Genomic DNA, 20,176 nt, shown 5'->3' on the forward strand with positions numbered 1-20,176 from the left:
ATAAAGCAGGTTGCACAGTGCAAGGTAAAAGCACCCTCCACTACCGCACTTCACGTGGTGGAGAACAGTAATGATAGATTCCAATTAAAAATTCAAACTACAGAACAGGTAACAGATGAAATATCGCGAAAGACCTTTTCCTTATGTTACTCCCGAAAATTTTGCTTCCAAATTACTCTGGGTTAAAAGATTTCTCAAGAGAACAGTAATGGAAAACACATTTGAGTGCACTCATCGGCAACAATATTCCAACACATATGAGTTAAAGAAAATAGAATTTGATGAATGCTAAAAGTATTATAGTATCCAGAAAGTTATATATATGTGCCCATGATTATTAATGTAATTCTTTATTTCCATTTAGATGTACAATATAACCAAAAGCGTTTATAAATTATTATTATTATTATTATTTTATTATTATTATTATTATTATTATTATTATTATTATTTATTGCTTTGTGTTTCTGATATTTACAAGGTCTGACAAAAGAACCCGATTGAATTTCAGATGTTTTTCCTTACAACAAAATAAAACAACAAAAAAAGCAAATCATTAAAGTAAATTCATTTCTGTTACTCAAAGAAGTAAAATCTTCACTTCATGAAGAAGAAAATTGTAGTTGAAAATGATATCAAACTGAAATACCTAAGAACTTTCCGGAATAGTAAGTCAGTTCACCTTTGACTTATCCTGAGATGAGGTTTTATGTAGTGGTTGTCGATAATTATAAAGCAAATGATACGAACCAGTTTCAGAGCGTCTCTCAGCCTGTGAAAATAGTTGAACTTTATACCCTTCCATGCACATAACGACGGATTTTGATTCAGACATTTAAAATAGAATTTCATCAGCCATCTTGAGCATCAGTGAACATATTAGACTTAGAAGGGAATGAAGAGTTATCATCCCATAGAAAAGGTTTCTTATGAATAGTAGGGAATCCGATAAAATTCGTGTTACTTTTTCTACATTCATATCGAAGTAGAGTTAAACATTCTGAAGATATATTTAATTATTGGAATCATTTGCTGGTTATAGATTTCAAGTATAAAAACTGGTTATTGAATTAATTGAATGATTCTTCCCAAAACTGTTATTTTTTAGCTTATTTCTTTGTGTCAAGCATAATCATTAGATATTTTCGGTATGCATTCTTATGCTTGTATTTAAGTCAAGGCATAATAAAAAGAAATTTACTTATCCATAATGTGTGCAGTTAAACTTTATATCTTTTTGCTGTCGAACTAAGAGAGACCTACACAGATAATGTATTTTCTGAATAAGATTTTATACAATGAACTTATTGCACACATTTGCTATGAAAGAATTTTCAGCCAAAGAATCCTCCTGCCTCCTTTTTCATTTGTCTACATTGCTTGATCACTCACTTCCAGACACAATTTTAAGCCAATGAATCAATGTTACCTCTTTACTTCTGCAGAACAGCCTCTTTCAAACGATCACCTCTTTTCGAGTTTCTGTTGAATAGCGCAATTGATGACCTCATTATCAATTAAAGGTTGCATATTCCACTAGAATCAATTGTTCATTTTACAATATTTTCGTCTTGTTCCTACCCTCCCTTGATTGTCCATAATAACATCAATAACGTTTGCAGAAATTCACATACAAATAATTACCGTCTACATCATTACGTTCTGCATTTTTTAAACTATCTATGCTCGGTAAAAATATAAAATAATTTAACACCTAATGATCCTATCAGAACCTTTCAATTTACACCTTTCCATTTCCAAGACACATTCGTTCATTATTATTTCTGTTTTTAAACATTCCAGTTCCTTTTCCTTACCCCCCTGCCGTTTTTTAAATGTTCCTATTCTGCATACACCCTTTTGAGTTAGCATTCCATTTACAAAACAAACAACTTTGATATATTTTCTCACGTTTGTAAAAATCGCACAAAGCATCGAGTTTTTCTGATCCGAACATTGGACTTTAGGTAAGTGTTATCTGCCCACGACAAATACGTTCTCAAAATACCTAAAATGATTGTTTTTTCCTTTGCCCAAGTTTTTTGCAACATACCAGGGATGTATGGAACTGGAATTCCCATCCAAGTTCCGACGCCCCCAGACATCTGTTGAGTCACACAATAACAGTATCAGTTGTCAAAAAAGAAGACACTCTCACCCTGAGAGGTAGAGGGAGCTGCGATGGACGTTGCTAAATCTTGCAGGGACGTTTCGCGATCGGTTTTACCCCGTTCTTCCCTCGATTACGCTGAGGAAATTTCTTATTCTATAGATTTACTAATGGGATAATTGTTGTATTTGTAATTATTATGCTAATTAGACAGAAAAGCAAGGTTTAAAAATTGTCATAGATAACAATTGTCAATATTAGATATAAACGTCTTTCAAGGTTTTACGCAGATCACTTGACAATCCAGTTTCAAAATAAATTGCTGGCAACTCTCCACTCTGGAACAAGCCTCTTATAAGAGGAAGGTCGTAAGGCACACTGACATTCACTTCCAGATTCAGCTAAGGAAGAAGCACCGCTCCTATTCACCATGAAAACTGTAAGTATAAAAGAAGGAAGTTTATCAATTAAATACAAAAGATTTTAAAAAACCTCGTGAATAAATGAATTATAATTTCATATATGTGAATGTGCAGTGCATACACTAGAAATAACCTACTTGAATTTGTACAAATAAAAATATATCTAGACATTCCATGTAACTATATTGAATTAAGATCTATTTTCCATTTTATGTCTATCATAAACCTTGTAATTTCCATTTGTAACTATTCTTGATATTTACATTGGTTAGTACTTTTACCCTGAATTATCCTTATTCATTCTGATTTACAATTACAGTACAATGAAGTAATAAAAGCAGCTAACAGAAATTTTGAAAATTAATTTCCTTGATTCCCTTTGCAGATCAGCGTTGCCCTTTTGGCGTTGGTGGCCCTTTTTGCCCTGATGGAGGTCACTGGAGCCCTGCCAGCACCCGAACCTAGCCGACGCCACTTCTTTGGAGGAAGTCCCTATGGCTTCGGCGGTTACGGCTATAGACCTCACGGATTCGGCTTTGGCTACGGCGGATACGGCGGTGGTTTTGGAGGCTTTGGAGGTGGATTTGGTGGATATGGTGGTGGTTTCTTCGGTTGAGAAACATCTTATCTTCCATGAAGACATCGGAAGTTAGAACGTCAATGACATCCATAAATTGTTTAATGTTCGAAAAAATTATAACTGGCCGATTTATGTAAATGAAAATATGAGTTTATTTTTCTATAAATTATAATAGATTTTCTTCTTAAAAATCCTTTGATATCTTATTCTTCTTCCTGTGATATAAACTGGAATAGAACTCAGTTTCAAATGTCTTGTTATTTGTTTTAAATTATTAAACATTTCTTAGTAATAGATTCCAAAACATTGGACAATTAAGGGATTAAATTAAACAAATTTTTAAAAGCAGAATTGATTAAGATTTCATGAACTCCGTAACTAGAATTACTAAGTAATAAATGAAAGGTTTATAACATAAAATAAGATAACACTCAGAACTTTTTATGATATATGGGAGGTCTTGGTCCACAAGAAACAGACGAACTATGAACAAGTTTTATGTGGCAATAGAAAAGGGAGGTAGCTTTTGGCGTCCTCACTTACTGACATGTTTCAGATTACATTTTACATATTTTGCTGAATACGTTGCAGGGTCGAGATTCAACTGCAAATCACCAGAAATAACTGAAAGCTTAAACAATTTGCAGCAATATAAGGTAAAATCTTTAAGGCAAAAACATCAAAAACTGACAAACAAATAAATTTTTTATTTACTTAATGAGAAAAAACCAAAAACCCTTCATGAGTGATATATGAAAATCCTTCAGTCATCAAGCGGATATATGATAAAGCAAGTTCACAGTGAAAGGTAAAAACATCCTCCACTATCACACGCCACGTGATGCAGAACAGTAAGGATAGATTTCAATTAAAAACTCCAACTAGAGAACAGGAAACAGACCTTTTCCTGATGTTACTCCCGGAAACTTTGCTTCCAAATTACAGGCGATTAAAAGATCTCTCCAGAGAACAGAAAAAGGTAAAAGTAATGGAACACACGTTCGAGTGTACTCATCGGCAACAATATTGCAAAACAAATAGATGAATAAAAGAGAATTTGATGTCTGCCAAATATATTCTAGTATCCAGAAAGTTGCGTACATTTGCTCATGATTATCTCATGATTATAAATATAATTCTATATTTTCATTTGGAAATATATTCATAAGCGTTTAAAAATTCTTACATTAGATATTCTCCTTCCAAAAAAGTACTTTGTAGCTTTGTGTTTCTGATATTTACGAAGTCTCACAGGAAAAACACGATTGTAACACAGCAGTTCTTCCTTATAACAAAATAAAATAACAACAAAATAAATTCATTCCTGTTACACAAAGAAATAGAATCTTCACTTTAATAAGAAGGAAATTGTGGTGAAAACGGTATTAAGCTGGAATACCTTTGAACCTACCGACATAGTAAGTCAGTTCACCTTTGATTTGTCACGAGATGAGATTTTATGTAATAGTTGTCGAGAATTATAGAGCAAATAAAACAGCGAGTTTCAAGGCGTGTCTTGACCTCTGGAAACAGTTGATCCTTACAGCCTTTCACGTACAAATTAGGTGCCAAAGGCTGTTTTTTATTGTCATTTAAAACGGAATTTCATAATTCGTCTTGTACATCAGTGAACATAGTAGACTTACACATAGACTTACAAGAGATTCCTCAATTATCATCCTATAGAAAGTGTTTTAAGAAATAAAAGAATATTATATTTAAGAATCAATATTTTTCCATTACTCTGTTCTGTCAAAGAAGACCCAAATGTTTTGTTAGAATAACCTGCTGGTTACAGGTTTTGAGGTGAAAATAGCTACTGAATTAAAAGAGGTTTATTTCCAATGACACTATTGTTTTATAGCTCATTTCTTTGTGTCAATAATTTTCATTAGTGATTTCCGGTATGCATTCTCGTTTTGTCTTCAGGCCAAAGTGTTAAAATAAATTCATGAAGCCACAACGTGTGCAGTTATATTTTATATTCTTGTGTTGACGTAATAAGAGAAACTTATATTAAGAGAAGCCTATGAAGAATATCTGGATATGGCTTTAAACAATAAACTTATTAATTATATATTTTCCTACTGAAACAAAATATGTATGAATATTTTCATTTCTTCACAGTCTCTCATTTACGCTTAAAGGGTCATAGAAAGCTCCTTATAGAAGCTATATCCTCAGTTCCGATATCTAGTTCTCTACTTTTCTAAATATCAAAGAAGTTCTTTCATCCGTAAATGTTTCAAAGATGTTTCAGTCTTAGACTTACCTTGATACCGAGCTAATCCTTCTCTCACTTTTGCAATCTTAGATCAATCTAATGTTTATCGTCTTATTCCTGTATAAATCTTCCATTATCAACCCTTCTGTCACCTGTCGGCATTGCTTGATTAATCACTTCCAAACGCATTAAGCAAATCAATTAATATTATGAGAGACCATTTCTGAGAATAGCTTTTTTCGCTTTTACTCGTTACAATCGATCTATTTTTATCACTTTCTGCCAAATAAAGTGAGTAATGACATTATCAAATAATATATTCCCACTTGCATCAATAATAATTATCCTTTGATTCATCAAGTTTTGCTTTTCTTTCATTATCGGCATTCGGTTAAATTAGTTTTTAAACATACTATTTCCTTTTCCCTGTTTCTATGTCTTTCTTACAACAATCCTCTTCGTCTGCCTTCTAAATTAGGGTTCCTTTTACTAATGCTCTTTGATATATATATATATATATATATATATAATATATATATATATATATATATATATATATATATATATATATATATATATATTTGTATATATAGACACACATATATATAGACATTTATATAATTTCGTTTATAAAATATAGGCAAAGCGTCGTGGTTTTATGACCTGAACACAACAATTATAGTGAAGTTAAAGTTGTGTAATACAAAATCCCAGAGTAATTATTTTCTATTTTGCCAATTTTTTTTTTCTTTTTTTTTTTGCAACATACCAGTGAGTTGTGGTCCTGGAATCCCCATCAAAGTTCCGACTGCCCCAGACTTCCTTTGAGTCACAGAATAACAGTATCAGTTGTCTAAAAAGGCGATTCTCTAGGATGGGAGGTAAGGGGGGAGGGAGCTGCGATGGATGTTGCTAAATCTTGCAGGTAATTTTCGCGACGGGTTTTACCCCGTTCATCTTTGCCATTACTCCAAGGAAATTTCCTATCCAATAGATTTACCGATAAGATTAGATACAAACGTCTTTCAAGGCGTTCTACGCAGATCGCATGACAATCCAGCTTCAAAACAGATGGCTGGCAACTCTCCACTCTGGAACGAGCATCCTATAAAGGAAGATCGCAAGTTGCACTGACAAATACTTCCAGAATCAACTAAGGAAGAAGCACAACTCCTGACAATGAAAACTGTAAGTATAAACTAAGGAATTTTATCATTTAAAGACATAAATTCTAAGATCATCTATGGATAATCGAAGAGTAGTTTGATATAGATAATGCAATAATTATACAAAAAATAATCTTACATATAAAAATGAACAGCCATTCCGACAATCTATGTAAGTGTTTTAAATGAAAATCTATTTTCCCTTTTATATGTCTATCATATAACTTGTAATTTCTAATCGTATTTATTCATGATATTTACTTTAATTAGTATTTTTAATCTATATAACCCTTATTCATTCTCATTCACTAGTACAGTACAATGAACTAATTAAACATTCTAACTGAAATTCATCAAATTAATTTCCTTGATTCCCTTTGCAGATCAGCGTTGCCCTGTTGGCGTTGGTGGCCCTTTTTGCCTTGATGGAGGTCACTGGAGCCCTGCCAGCACCCGAACCTAGCAGACGCCACTTCTTTGGAGGAAGTCCCTATGGCTTCGGCGGTTACGGCTATAGACCCCACGGATTCGGATTTGGCTACGGCGGATACGGCGGTGGTTTTGGAGGCTTTGGAGGTGGATTTGGTGGATATGGTGGTGGTTTCTTCGGTTGATAAACATCTTTTCTTCCATGAAGATACCAGATGTTAGAATGTCAATTACTCCATGAATTGTTAAATGTTCGAAAATATTAAGAATGACTCATTGACGCTAATGAAAATATGTGTTTATTTTTCTATAAATTATAATAAATGTTAGTTTTCTTAAAAAATTTTGTTTAATATTACAAGTTAGTTTTCTTAAAAATTTTTTTTTAATATTTTATTCCTCTTCCTGTGATGCAAACTGCACTAAAATCATTTTGAATTGCCTTGTCATGTGTATTACATTATTTAACATCTGGGGGCAGTAGATTCCAAAACACAGGAATGTTTTTCATTTGGGGTTGTGTTAAACACATTATTGAAAACTATTAAATAAATTTCAAAATAACTGAATATATCATAATCTCCAAAACAAATATTACGAAGTAATAAGTAGAAGGTTTATAACAAAATAAGGCATCACACTCACAACTTTATTTGATATATGGGAGATCTTTGTCCACAAAAAATAGGTGTTCAATGAACATGTTCTATTCGGCAACAGAAAAGGGAGGTAGCTTTGTTGACGAAATGAAGAAATGCGTCTTCACTTACTGATATATGTTCCAGAGATTACCTTGCATATTTTGCTGTCAAAATATATTATAGGATCAAGGTTTAACTTCAGATCAGAAATAACTGAGAGCTCCAACACTATGCATCAAAATAAGTAAAGATTTCTAAGGTAAATATAATATATATATATATTTATATATATATATATATATATATATATATATATATATAAATATATATATATAGTAAATATATATAATATATATATATATAATATATAAATATATTTATATATATATATATATATAATATATATATAATATATATATATATATATATAATATATATATATATATAATATACATATATATATATATATATATATAGTATATATATATATATATATATATAATATATATATATATATATAAAAACTCGGAAACAATTCGATTCAAAATTTACCATCAAAATTACACCAAATTGATAAGAGAAAAAATATCCCTGAGGGCTGATATATGAAAATGAATCAGTCTTCAAGAGATATATGAAGAGGTAAGTATACAGTCTAAGGTAAAAACAGTGATAGATTCCAATAAAAAATGCAAGAGACCTTTTCCTGATGTTACTCCCGGAAACTTTGCTTCCAAATTACAGGCGGTTGGAAGATCTCTCAAGAGAACAGAAAAAGGTAAAAGTAATGGAAAACACATTTGAGTGAACTCATCGACAACAATATTCCAACACAAATAAGCTAAATAAAAGAGAATTTGATGACTGCCAAGTATATTCTAGTATCCAGAAAGTTGTGTACATGGGTCTATGACAATAAATATAATTCTCTGTTCTCATTTATAAATATATTCATAAGCGTTTATAAAATAAATTCATTCTTATTACTCAAAGATATAAAATCTTCACTTTATGAAGAAAAATATTGTGGATGAAAATGGTAAAGCTGAAATACTTATGAACTTCAGGGAATAGTAAGTCATTTGACCTTTCATTTATCCTGAGACGAGGTTTTGTGTAAAGGTTGTCGAGAATCATAAAGCAAATGATACACTCCGAGTTTCGGGTCGTCTCTTGACCTATGGAAATAGTTGAGCTTATTATTCCTTCACCTAAATGAATTGCCAATGACGGTTTTAATCTATTATAGAAAAAAATTCAAAATTTTATGTCATACTTCCTTTTAATTACAAATGTACGTATCGCACTTAGAAGGTAGTTCACAGTTACCATCCTTAGAAAGGGATTTTAAAAAATAATGGGAAATCGGATAAGAATCATGTTAATTTGCCTTTTTCATACCGAAGTATATAGAGCTAAAGTTCTTGAAATATACTCGACTGTTGGAATAATTTGCTGGTTATATATTTCAATGTTAAACTAGCTATTGAATTAATTGAAGGACATTTTTCAAAACTGTAGTAGTCTGTAGCTTATTTCATTGTGTCAATAATTTTCATTGGATATTTCCTGTGTGCATTCGCATTTCTTTATTTACGTCAAGACGTTATAAGAAGAAATTTACGTATCCACAATATGTGCAGTTAAGCTTTATATCTTTTTGTTGCCGAATTTTGCAGTATTTTATTTCGTTTACAAAATATGCACAAAGCATCGTACGTTTATGATCTGAACATTTCTGTTTTAGATAGTTTTTCCGGTCCACCGCACATACGCTCCTAAAAATCCCTAAAATCTTCTTCGCCAATTTGTTGCAACATACCAGGGAGGTGTGGAATTGGAAACCCCATCGAAGTTCCGATGCCCCAGACATCTGTTGAGTCACACAATAGCAGTATCAGTCGTCTAAAAAGAAGATACTCTCACCTGAGAGGCAGAGGAGGAGGGAGCTGCGATGGACGTTGCTACAACTTGCAGGGACGTTTTCCGATGGGTTTTACCCGTTCTTCCCTCGATTACGCTGAGGAAATTTCCTCAGATATAGATTTACCGAGGAGATAATCTTCATATATGTAATAATTATGCAAATAAGACAGAACAAATTTTTTAACAATTGTATGATACGACAATAATGAATATGAGATGTAAACGTCTTTCAAGGCTTTTCGCAGATCACTTGACAATCCAGTTTCAAAATAGATCACTGGCAACTCTCCACTCTGGAACAAGTCTCCTATAAAACGAAGGACGCAAGGCACCCTGACATACACTTCCAGATTCAGCTAAGGAAGAAGCACAACTTATCCACCATGAAAACTGTAAGTATTAAATGACGAATTTTATCATTTAAATACAAAAGATTTTAAAAAACCTCGTGAATAAATGAATTATAATTTCATATATGTGAATGTGCAGTGCATACAATAGAAATAAAACTTCTCTAATTTGTACAAATAAAGATATGCCTAGACATTCCCTGTAACTATATTAAATTAAGATCTATTTTCCCTTTTATGTCTATCATAAACCTTGTAATTTCCATTTGTAACTATTCTTGATATTTACATTGGTTAGTACTTTTATCCTGAATTATTCTTATTCATTCTAATTTACAATTACAGTAAAATGAAGTAATAAAAGCAGCTAACAGAAATTTTGAAAATTAATTTTCTTGATTCCCTTTGCAGATCAGCGTTGCCCTGTTAGCGTTGGTGGCCCTTTTTGCCCTGATGGAGGTCACTGGAGCCCTGCCAGCACCCGAACCTAGCCGACGCCACTTCTTTGGAGGTAGTCCCTATGGCTTCGGCGGTTACGGCTATAGACCCCACGGATTCGGCTTTGGCTACGGCGGATACGGCGGTGGTTTTGGAGGCTTTGGAGGTGGATTTGGTGGATTTGGTGGATATGGTGGTGGTTTCTTCGGTTGATGAACATCTTGTCTTTCATGAAGATCCCCGAAGTTAGAACGTCAGTGACCTCCATAATGTTTGAAAGTATTATGACTGACCGATTTATGTAAATGAAAATATGAGTTTATTTTTCTATAAATTATAATAAATTATCTTCTTCTTAAAAAAACCTTTGATATCTTATTTCTCTTCCTGTGATATAAACTGAAATAGAACTCAGTTTCAAATGTCTTGGCAATAGATTCCAAAACACTGGGCAATTAAGGGATTAAATTAAAAAAAAATTTAAAGGCAAATTTGTTTAGGATTCCATGAACTTCGAAACTAAAATTACTAAGTAACAAAGAGAAGGTTTATACCATAAAATAAGAAGACACTCACAACTTTTTATGATATATGGGAAGTCTTAGTCCACAAGAAACAGACGAACTATGAACGAGTTTTATGTGGCAATAGAAAAGGGAGGTAGCTTTGATGACGAGATAAAGAATAGAGCCCTCACTTACTAATCTCTTTAAGATTATAGCTTGCATATTTGGCTGTCAAAATACGTACCAGGGTAGAGGTTCAACTACAAATCGCCAGAAATAACTGAAACCTTAAACAATTTACAGGAATATATGGTAAAACCTTTAAGGCAAAAACATCAAAAAATAATAAACAAATAATTTTTTTATTTACTTAACGAGAAAAAACAAAAACCCCTTAGGACGGATATATGAAAATCCTTCAGTCATCAAGAGGATATATGATAAAGCACGTTCACAGTGAAAGGTAAAAACATCTTCCAGTATCACACGCCACGTGATGCAGAACAGTAAGGATGGATTCCAATTAAATATTCAAACTACAGACAGGAAACAGAACTTTTCCTGATGTTACTCCCGGAAACTTTGCTTCCAAATTGCAGGAGGTTAAAAGATCTCTTCAGAAAACAGAAAAAGGTAAAAGTAATGGAACACACGTTTGAGTGTTCTCATCGGCAACAATATCCCAACACAAATAGTTGAATAAAAGAGAATTTGATGACTGTCAAATATATTCTAGTATTCAGAAAGTTGTGTACATGTGCTTATGATTATAAATATAATTCTATATTTTCATTTAGAAATATATTCATAAACGTTTACCAATTCTTACATTAGACATATTCTTTCCAAAACAGTACTCTTTAGCTTTGTGTTTCTGATAATTACGAAGTCTCACAGGAAAAACACGATCGTAACAGAGCAGTTCTTCCTTATAATAAAATAAAACAACAACAAAATAAATTCATTCCTGTTACTCAAAGAAATAGAATCTTCACTTTAAGAAGAAGGAAATTGTGGGTGAAAACGGTATTAAGCTGGAATACCTTTGAACTTACCGACATAGTAAGTCAGTTCACCTTTGATTTGTCGTGGGATGAGGTTTTATGTAATAGTTGTCGATTATAGAGCAAATGAAACAGCGAGTTTCAAGGAGTCTCTTGGCCTCTGGAAACAGTTGATCCTTATACACCAAAGACTGTTTTTTATTCTGCCATTTAAAACGGAATTTCATAATTAGTCCAGTGCGTCAGTGAACATAGTAGACTTACAAGAGATTCCTCAGTTATCATCCTATGGAAAGGATTTTAATCAATAAAAGAATATTATATTTAAGAATCATTATTTTTCCATTACTCTGTTTTATCCAAGAACACCCAAATGTTTTATTGGAATAACCGGCTGGTTACAAGTTTTGAGGTGAAAATAGCTACTGAATTAAAAGACGTATATTTCCAATGACACTATTGTTTTATAGCTCATTTCTTTGTGTCAATCATTTTAATTAGTTTTTTCCGGTATGCATTCTCGTTTTGTCTTCAGGCCAAAGTGTTAAAATAAATTCATGTAGCCACAACGTGTGCAGTTATATTTGATATCCTTATGTTGACGTAATAAGAGAAACTTACACTAAGAGAATCAGAGAAACTTATACATATTGAAACAAAATATGTATAAATTATTTCATTTCTTCACAGTCTCTCATTTACGCTTAGGTCATAGAAAGCTACTTATAGAAGCTATGTCCTCAGTCCCTCTATCTATTTCTCTACTTTCCTGAATATCAAAGAATTTCTTTCATCCGAAAATCTTTCAAAGATGTTACAGTCTTAGACTTACCTTAATACCGAGCTAATCCTTCTCTCACCATTGCAGTCTTAGATCAGTGTAATGTTTATCGTCTTATTCCTGTATAAATCTTCCATTATCATCCCCTCTGGCATTTGTCAGCAGTGCTTGATCAATCGCTTCCAAATGTATTTATAAGAAAATGTATAATAAGCTATCATTTGTGAGAATAGCCTCTATCACCTTTTACTCTTTACAAACGATTACCTTTTACCAGTTTCTGCCGAATAACGCAATTAATGACATTATTATCAAATAAAAGCAGTATGTTCATACTTGCGGCAATTAATCCAATTTACAATATTTTCTTCTTATTGCCAAATTCCCTTTAATTTTCCATAATCGCATTAACAACTTTTCATGATATTCAAATAAAAATAAGTAACCTCTGCATCATCAAGTTCTGCTTTTCTATTATTATTGGCATTCGGTTAAATTATTTTTTGAACATTTCAGTTCCTTTTCTCTTTTTCTCGTCTTTCCTACACCACTACTCTTTGTCTGCCCACATTCTTCTAAATTAGGTTTCAATTTACCAAAATGTTGCACTTTTCTATATATATATTATAATATATATATACATTTATGATTGTCTTAAGTTATATATATATATATATATATACCTATATATGTATATATAATATATATATATATATATATATATATATATATATTATATATATATATTTATATACATATATAGATATATATATACACACACATACAATGCTTCATGGTTTTATGATCTAAACACAACTATTTCTATTTTAGTTAAGTTAAACCTGTCCAATGCAAAATCCTGAAAGTAGTTATTTTCTATTTTACCCCATTTTTTTAACATAACAGGGAGGTATGTTCCTGGAAACCCCATCGAAGTTCCGATGCCCCAGACTTCCTTTGAGTCAGATCCTAACATTATCAGTCCTGTAAAAAGAAGATTCTGTCATGGGAGGTAGAGGGGGAGGGAGCTACGATGGACGTTGCATCGTCCTGCAGGGACTTTTTGCGATGGGTTTTACCAGCGATTCCGCTAAGAAAATTTCCTAAGCTACAGTTTTACCGAAAAGATAATTATTGTATATTTAATTATTATGCCAATAAGACAGAAAAATTATAAGTTTAACATTTATATTAGATTATAATTGTCAATAATAGATAGAAATGTGTTTGAAGGCTTTCTACGCTGATCGCTGGACAATCCAGCTACAAAATAGATTGCTGGCAACTCTTCACTCTGGAACGAGCGTCCTATAAAATGAAGGTCGCAAGGTGCCCTGACATCTACTTCCAGATTCAGCTAAGGAAGAAGCAAAACTCCTATTCATCATGAAAACTGTAAGTATAAAATAAGGAATTTTTTCATCTAAAGACATAAATTCTAAGATACTAGGGGGTTAAATTAATGATAGTTTGATATATATATGAATGGAATAAATATGCAAATAATAAGTTACATATAAATATACAAATAAAAATCCATCAGACATTCCATATAACTGTAGTAAATTAAAAACTGTTTGTCTTTTTACTTATAGATCTTATAAACTGTAAATTCTGTTTTTAATTATTTATGATATGTAGGTTGGTTAGTACTTTTACTCTATATAATCCTTAATCATTCTCATTTTAAAGTAACAGTACAATGAACTAACTAAACCATCTAACTGAAATTCAGGAAATTAATTTCCTTGATTCCCTTTGCAGATCAGCGTTGCCCTGTTGGCGTTGGTGGCCCTTTTTGCCCTGATGGAGGTCACTGGAGCCCTGCCAGCACCCGAACCTAGCCGACGCCACTTCTTTGGAGGTAGTCCCTATGGCTTCGGCGGTTACGGCTATAGACCCCACGGATTCGGCTTTGGCTACGGCGGATACGGCGGTGGTTTTGGAGGCTTTGGAGGTGGATTTGGTGGATTTGGTGGATATGGTGGTGGTTTCTTCGGTTGATAAACATCTTATCTTTCATGAAGATATTGGAAGTTAGAACGTCAATGACCTCCATAAATTGTTAAATGTTCGAAAATATTAAGAATGACCGATTGACGCTAATGAAAATATGTACTTATTTTTATATAAATTGTAATAAATTTTATTTTTCTTAAGAAAAAGTTTGATATTTTATTCCTCTTCCTGTGATGCAAACTGAACTAAAATCAGTCTGAATTGCCTTGTCATGTGTATTACATTATTTAATATTTGCTAGCATTAGATTCTAAAACACTAAGGAATCTTCTTTTTCATTTAGGATTGCGTTAAGTACATTACTGAAAATTATTAAATGTAGTTCAGAATAGTTGAAGATATCATAATCTACGTAACAAATATTACGAAGTAACAAGTACAAGGTTTATAACATAAACAAGGTCATCACACACAACTTTTTATAATATATGGGGAGTTCCACGTTTGCCGAGTGCATTTCGCGCTCGGCTACCATTCGGTGGTCCGAAGTTCGATTCTCGGCTCGGCCAGCGCAGAACTAGAGGAATTTATTTCTGGTGATAGAAATTCATTTTTCGATACAATGTGGTTCGGATCCCACAATAACCTGTAGGTCCTGTTGCTAGGTAACCAATTGGTTCCTAGTCACATAAAAATATCTAATCCTTCGGGCCAGCCCTAGGAGAGCTGTTAATCAGCTCAGTGGTCTGGTAAAACTAAGATATACTTAACTTATAATATATGGGAAATCTTGATCAACAAAAAAAATAGTGTACTATGATGTTATGATCATCACTTTATAGCGAAGAATTATAAGTTAAAGGAAAGGAAAATGCAACTTCTTCGAGAAGGTCTGCAGCCAGGATGCATTCGCGCACGTGTTGGAGGCACCTGTTCTCATGATGGTTCTAGAATCGGCAGGCGTTTTGTGGAACGCAACAGGCGCCGACGTGTCGTGAGAAACGCCGCGATTTCTGATGCAACATTTTGTAGAGATCCTTCTAAACCGTTCTTGTCATCCCGGGAGTTTGTGACGTTCGCTGGTAGGCTCAGCCCCCAGGTCGCCGTATATATACAACTGACGAAGCAGAGATCATCAGATCATCAGTGAGAGACCAGCAGAGATCATCAGATCATCAGTGAGAGATCATCAGAGAGAGATAAGAGAAGAAGGATCAGACGAAGGTTTAAGAGAGGAGGAAAGCGCACGAGAGTTTGATCGGAATATGGTCAAGTCGTCGTCAGGGAGTGGACGACCGAGATATTTCGACGATGAGCAAGCATTCAGAGAAGAAACGTTCTACGGAGTCAAGAAGACGTCTGAAATTACAGTTCTCCTTTTGCGAAGCCACCTCTTCGAGCATTGGTTTATGACAGCTGCAAAACTGGCCAGCAAGTATTTTAGTTACCTCACTGTTTCCCCAGTTCACGCATTGTAAGATTTGACTTTTGTTATGTAAAAAGGAGAAACCATTCTGCATTTATCTTTGTTAGTAAGCTTGTAAATAAACCTTTGTTCTGTTAGTGTTTCTTTCTATATTCGTATCCCCAGTTTCAACTGTTGGTGTTGAATCCTTTTTGTTTATTATAATATCGAACCTGTAGCAGACCTCGGCTGTAACATATGAACATATTCTATTTGGCAACAGAAAAGGGAGGTACCTTTGTTGGCAATGTAAAAATGCGTCTTCACTTACTGTTTCAGATCATGCCTTGTATATTTTGCTATAAAATCCTTTATAGGACCTAGATTTAACTGCAAATCAGAAATAACTGAGAGTTTCAACACTATGCATCAAAACAAGTTAAAATATCTAAGGTAAGCATAAAAAAACACTCGCAAACAATTCAATTTAAAATTTATCATCAAAATTCCCCCAACTTAATAAGAAAAAAAAAATATTCCTAAGGGCTGATATGTGAAAATTCTTCAGTCTTTAAGAGATCTATGAAGAGACAAGTGCAAAGTGTAAGTTAGAAACATCCTCCAAAACCAAACGTTACCTGGTGGAGAACAGTAATGATAGATTCCAATTAAAATTACAAACTACGAGAACAAGGAACAGATGAAGTATCGCATGAGACCTTTTCCTGATGTTACTCCCGTATACTCTGCTTCCAAATTGCATGGGGTTAAACGATCTCTCAAGAGAACAGAAAAAGTTAAAGTAATTGAAAACAGCTCAATGTACTCATCGGCAACGTTATTCCAACACAAATGAGTTAAATAAAAGAGAATTTGATGACTGCCTACTATATTCTAGTATCCAGAAAGTTGAGGTACATGTGGCTATGATTATAAATATAATTCTCTGTTGACATTTAGAAATTGCTACTGAAAAATTACGTTTTTTTTTTTTTTTGTCTTTTCATTAAAGTCTCTCATTTATGATTAGGTCATAGAAATCTCCTTATAGAAGCTATATCATCAATCCCCTTTCTATATTATTCTTTTTTTTCTAACTTTTCAAAATATTCCGTTCTTCTAGTGAAATAAGACAGACTTTAAAGTCAAGGTATCATCCTGCCTCATTTGCATTCTTACATTAACTTTATTTACCATCTAATTCCTACAAAACTCTTCCCCATTCATCCATTATTTCTTTTGTCAACATTGCTTTATCAATCACTTCCAGACACACTTTTAAGCAAGTGAATCAATATTATGACCTAGCATTTGTAAGAATGGCAACTTTCACCTTTTCCTTGTTACGAACGATCAGTGTCCACCGAATAACGTAATTAATGACAATATTATCGAATAAAAGCAATATATTCTTTTTATCAACAGCCTCCTCTTATCTGGATTGATCTTAATTGGTTCAACAGGTTTTGCAGATATTCATTTAAAACTAAGTTATCTCTTCCTTATCAAGTTCTGCTTTTCATGTATTTGGTACAAATATGAAATGTGATATAACAATATAATTTTCTTCGTCCTCTCAGTCTACAATTTCTGCCATTTGGACACATTTGATCATTATCAATTATTTTTCAAACATTCCAGTTCATTTTACCTGCTTCCCTGTATCCTACAACGTTCTTCTCCGTCTACCTGCATACTTCTCAATTAGCATTCCATTTACCAAGCAAATACACTTTGATATATAGTATTTCGTTTACAAATAACGCACAAAGCATTGTGCTTTTATGATCTGAAAATTTCAGTTTTAGTTAGTTTTTCCTGTCCACCAAACATACGCTCCCAAAAATCCCTAAAATCTTCTTCGCCAATATTTTGAAACATACCAGGGAGGTATGGACCTGGAAACCCCATCAAAGTTCCGATGTCCCAGACATCTGTTGAGTCACACACCAACTTTTCCAATGGGTTTTATTGGTTCATCCCGCGATTACGCTGAGGAAATTTCCTCAGATATAAATTTACCGATGAGATAATTTTTACATATATGATAATTATGTAAATAAGACAGAAAAATAATGCTTAACAATTATATGATACGACAATAATGAATATTAGATGTAAACGTCTTTCAAGGCTTTACGCAGATCACTTGACAATCCCGTTTCAAAATAGATCGCTGGCAACTCTCCACTCTCGAACAAGACTCCTATAAAAGGAAGGTCGCAAGGCACCCTGACATTGGAAAACAGTGTCAGACCATGTGAACACTGTCAAGAAGAAACACAGCAACCACTCCTTCACTACCTGCTGGAATGCAGAGAAACAGCACAGCTAAGAGGTGCAGCACAAAATGCAGTACCTGCATAAGATGCTGAGCATGCAGCTGCCACAGTCACAAAGACAATCATTGAAAACTTTGAAGAGCATGCCCAGGTGCTCTACAACCTACCTCCACCAAGGTAATCAAACTAATAAGTGAAATCAATCACCCTCATCACATCCCCTCATTGTAAGGCTCTATCCACATCATCCACTATCATTCTTTTAAAAAACTTTACCTACAACTAAAATCCTCCGGCAGGGACCCAAGGGAGTAAAGGGTTGGACAACCCCACCTGCACCGCTTCTCCGATTTTCGAAAGCCTTACACTCATTCAAACTTCTTCTATAATATGACATGATGGCCCTCTCTTACTGACACCATCATCCTTCCCCTGTCCACTCCTATCTCTACAACTAAAGATATTTCCAATTTCAAAAAACTAACCATGTACCTAAAGAATCTTTTCAGATCACCTACGGGCCGAACAAGGGAAAGGCCCGTGCCAACAAGAAGTGTTGGCTTAATACAACAACAACAAACAAGCACCCTGACATACACTTCCAGATTCAGCTAAGAAAGAAGCACAACTTATCCGCCATGAAAACTGTAAGTATTAAATAAGTAATTTTATCATTTAAATACATAAATTTTAAGATATTAGATTGATAAACGAATATATAGTTTGATATAAATGAATGCAATAAATATGAACATGATTAGTTACTTATATATACATATGTGCAAATAAAGAGTCATACCCCACACTGTGAGTAATTGCGATTTGTAACTATTCATAATATCTACGTTGGTTAGTATTTTTACTCTATATAATCCTTATTCATTTTCATTCACAAGTACAATACAATGAACTAATTAAATCATCTAACTGAAATTTAGCAAATTAATTTTCTTGATTCCCTTTGCAAATTAGCGTTGCCCTGTTGGCGTTGGTGGCCCTTTTTGCCCTGATGGAGGTCACTGGAGCCCTGCCAGCACCCGAACCTAGCCGACGCCACTTCTTTGGAGGTAGTCCCTATGGCTTCGGCGGTTACGGCTATAGACCCCACGGATTCGGATTTGGCTACGGCGGATACGGCGGTGGTTTTGGAGGCTTTGGAGGTGGATTTGGTGGATATGGTGGTGGTTTCTTCGGTTGATAAACATCTTATCTTCCATGAAAGTCCCGGAAGTTTGAATGTCAATGACCTGGATGAAATGTTTAATGTTAAAAATATTTATGCAAATGAAGCTATGAGAGTTTATTTTTCTATAAATCGTAATAAATTTTGTGTTTCCTAGAAAACAAAATTGGCATTTTATTCCTCTTTCTATGATGTAAGTTTTAAATGTCATTTCATGTGCATTAAAAAATTTAGAATTTATTAGAAGTAGATTCCAAAACACTATGCAATCCTCTTTTTCAAGTAGTTTTGTGTTAAATACGTTATTGAAAACTATTAAATGGAGTTCAAAATTGCTGAAGATATCATAAACTCCGTAACAAAGATTACGAAATAATAGTAGAAGGTTTATAACATAAAACAAGGTCATCACACTCACATCTTAATTATGATATATGGGAGTTCTTTGTTTCCCACAATAAATAGGTTATAAACTATGAACATGTATTATGTGGCAACAGAAAAGGGAAGTAGCTTTGTTGACGAAATGATGAACTGCGCCTTCACTTACTGATATATGTTTATGATCATACTGCGCATATTTTGTCAAAATACGTTGCGGGGTCGAGGTTCAACTACAAATCGTCAGATATGACTGAGAGATTGAACGCTGCATCAAAATGAGTTAAAACTTTTAAGATAAACATAACTCAAAACTAGAAGTAAATTTTTTCTTACCATCAAAATTAAACCAACTTAATAAAAAAAATCCCTTTGGCTGATATGTGGAA

General features: G+C 33.4%; 5 protein-coding genes across 6 annotated transcripts in view; 4 read left to right on the plus strand and 1 right to left on the minus strand.

The window, feature by feature from the left end:
- LOC135204081 (neuropeptide-like protein 31) overlaps nucleotides 1-20,176 on the plus strand; it is a 61,624-nt gene that overhangs the window by 25,937 nt on the left and 15,511 nt on the right. The gene's annotated exons all lie outside the window — the stretch shown is intronic.
- The window catches only part of LOC135204069 (neuropeptide-like protein 31), a 79,144-nt gene that overhangs the window by 9,702 nt on the left and 49,266 nt on the right, over nucleotides 1-20,176 (minus strand). The gene's annotated exons all lie outside the window — the stretch shown is intronic.
- Nucleotides 2,476-3,305, plus strand: LOC135204038 (neuropeptide-like protein 31). The gene is made up of 2 exons (XM_064233990.1): nucleotides 2,476-2,549; nucleotides 2,918-3,305. Exons 1-2 carry the CDS (start codon nucleotides 2,541-2,543, stop codon nucleotides 3,146-3,148), a joined length of 240 nt encoding a protein of 79 aa, XP_064090060.1. The 5' UTR covers nucleotides 2,476-2,540; the 3' UTR covers nucleotides 3,149-3,305.
- On the plus strand, nucleotides 6,480-10,654 carry LOC135204046 (neuropeptide-like protein 31). Of its 2 annotated transcripts, none has more exons than XM_064234013.1 (2): nucleotides 6,480-6,524; nucleotides 10,260-10,654. In XM_064234013.1, exons 1-2 carry the CDS (start codon nucleotides 6,516-6,518, stop codon nucleotides 10,497-10,499), a joined length of 249 nt encoding a protein of 82 aa, XP_064090083.1. In that variant the 5' UTR covers nucleotides 6,480-6,515; the 3' UTR covers nucleotides 10,500-10,654. The 2 variants fall into 2 exon arrangements, with proteins under 2 accessions (XP_064090083.1, XP_064090074.1); XM_064234004.1 differs by lacking the exon at nucleotides 6,480-6,524 and adding an exon at nucleotides 9,763-9,890.
- On the plus strand, nucleotides 13,923-14,742 carry LOC135204056 (neuropeptide-like protein 31). Its single transcript, XM_064234027.1, has 2 exons — nucleotides 13,923-13,972; nucleotides 14,342-14,742. The coding sequence occupies exons 1-2, from the start codon at nucleotides 13,964-13,966 to the stop codon at nucleotides 14,579-14,581; spliced, it is 249 nt and encodes an 82-aa protein (XP_064090097.1). The 5' UTR covers nucleotides 13,923-13,963; the 3' UTR covers nucleotides 14,582-14,742.

Source organism: Macrobrachium nipponense, chromosome 24 (assembly GCF_015104395.2).
Source record: "Macrobrachium nipponense isolate FS-2020 chromosome 24, ASM1510439v2, whole genome shotgun sequence".
Lineage (NCBI taxonomy): Eukaryota > Metazoa > Arthropoda > Malacostraca > Decapoda > Palaemonidae > Macrobrachium > Macrobrachium nipponense.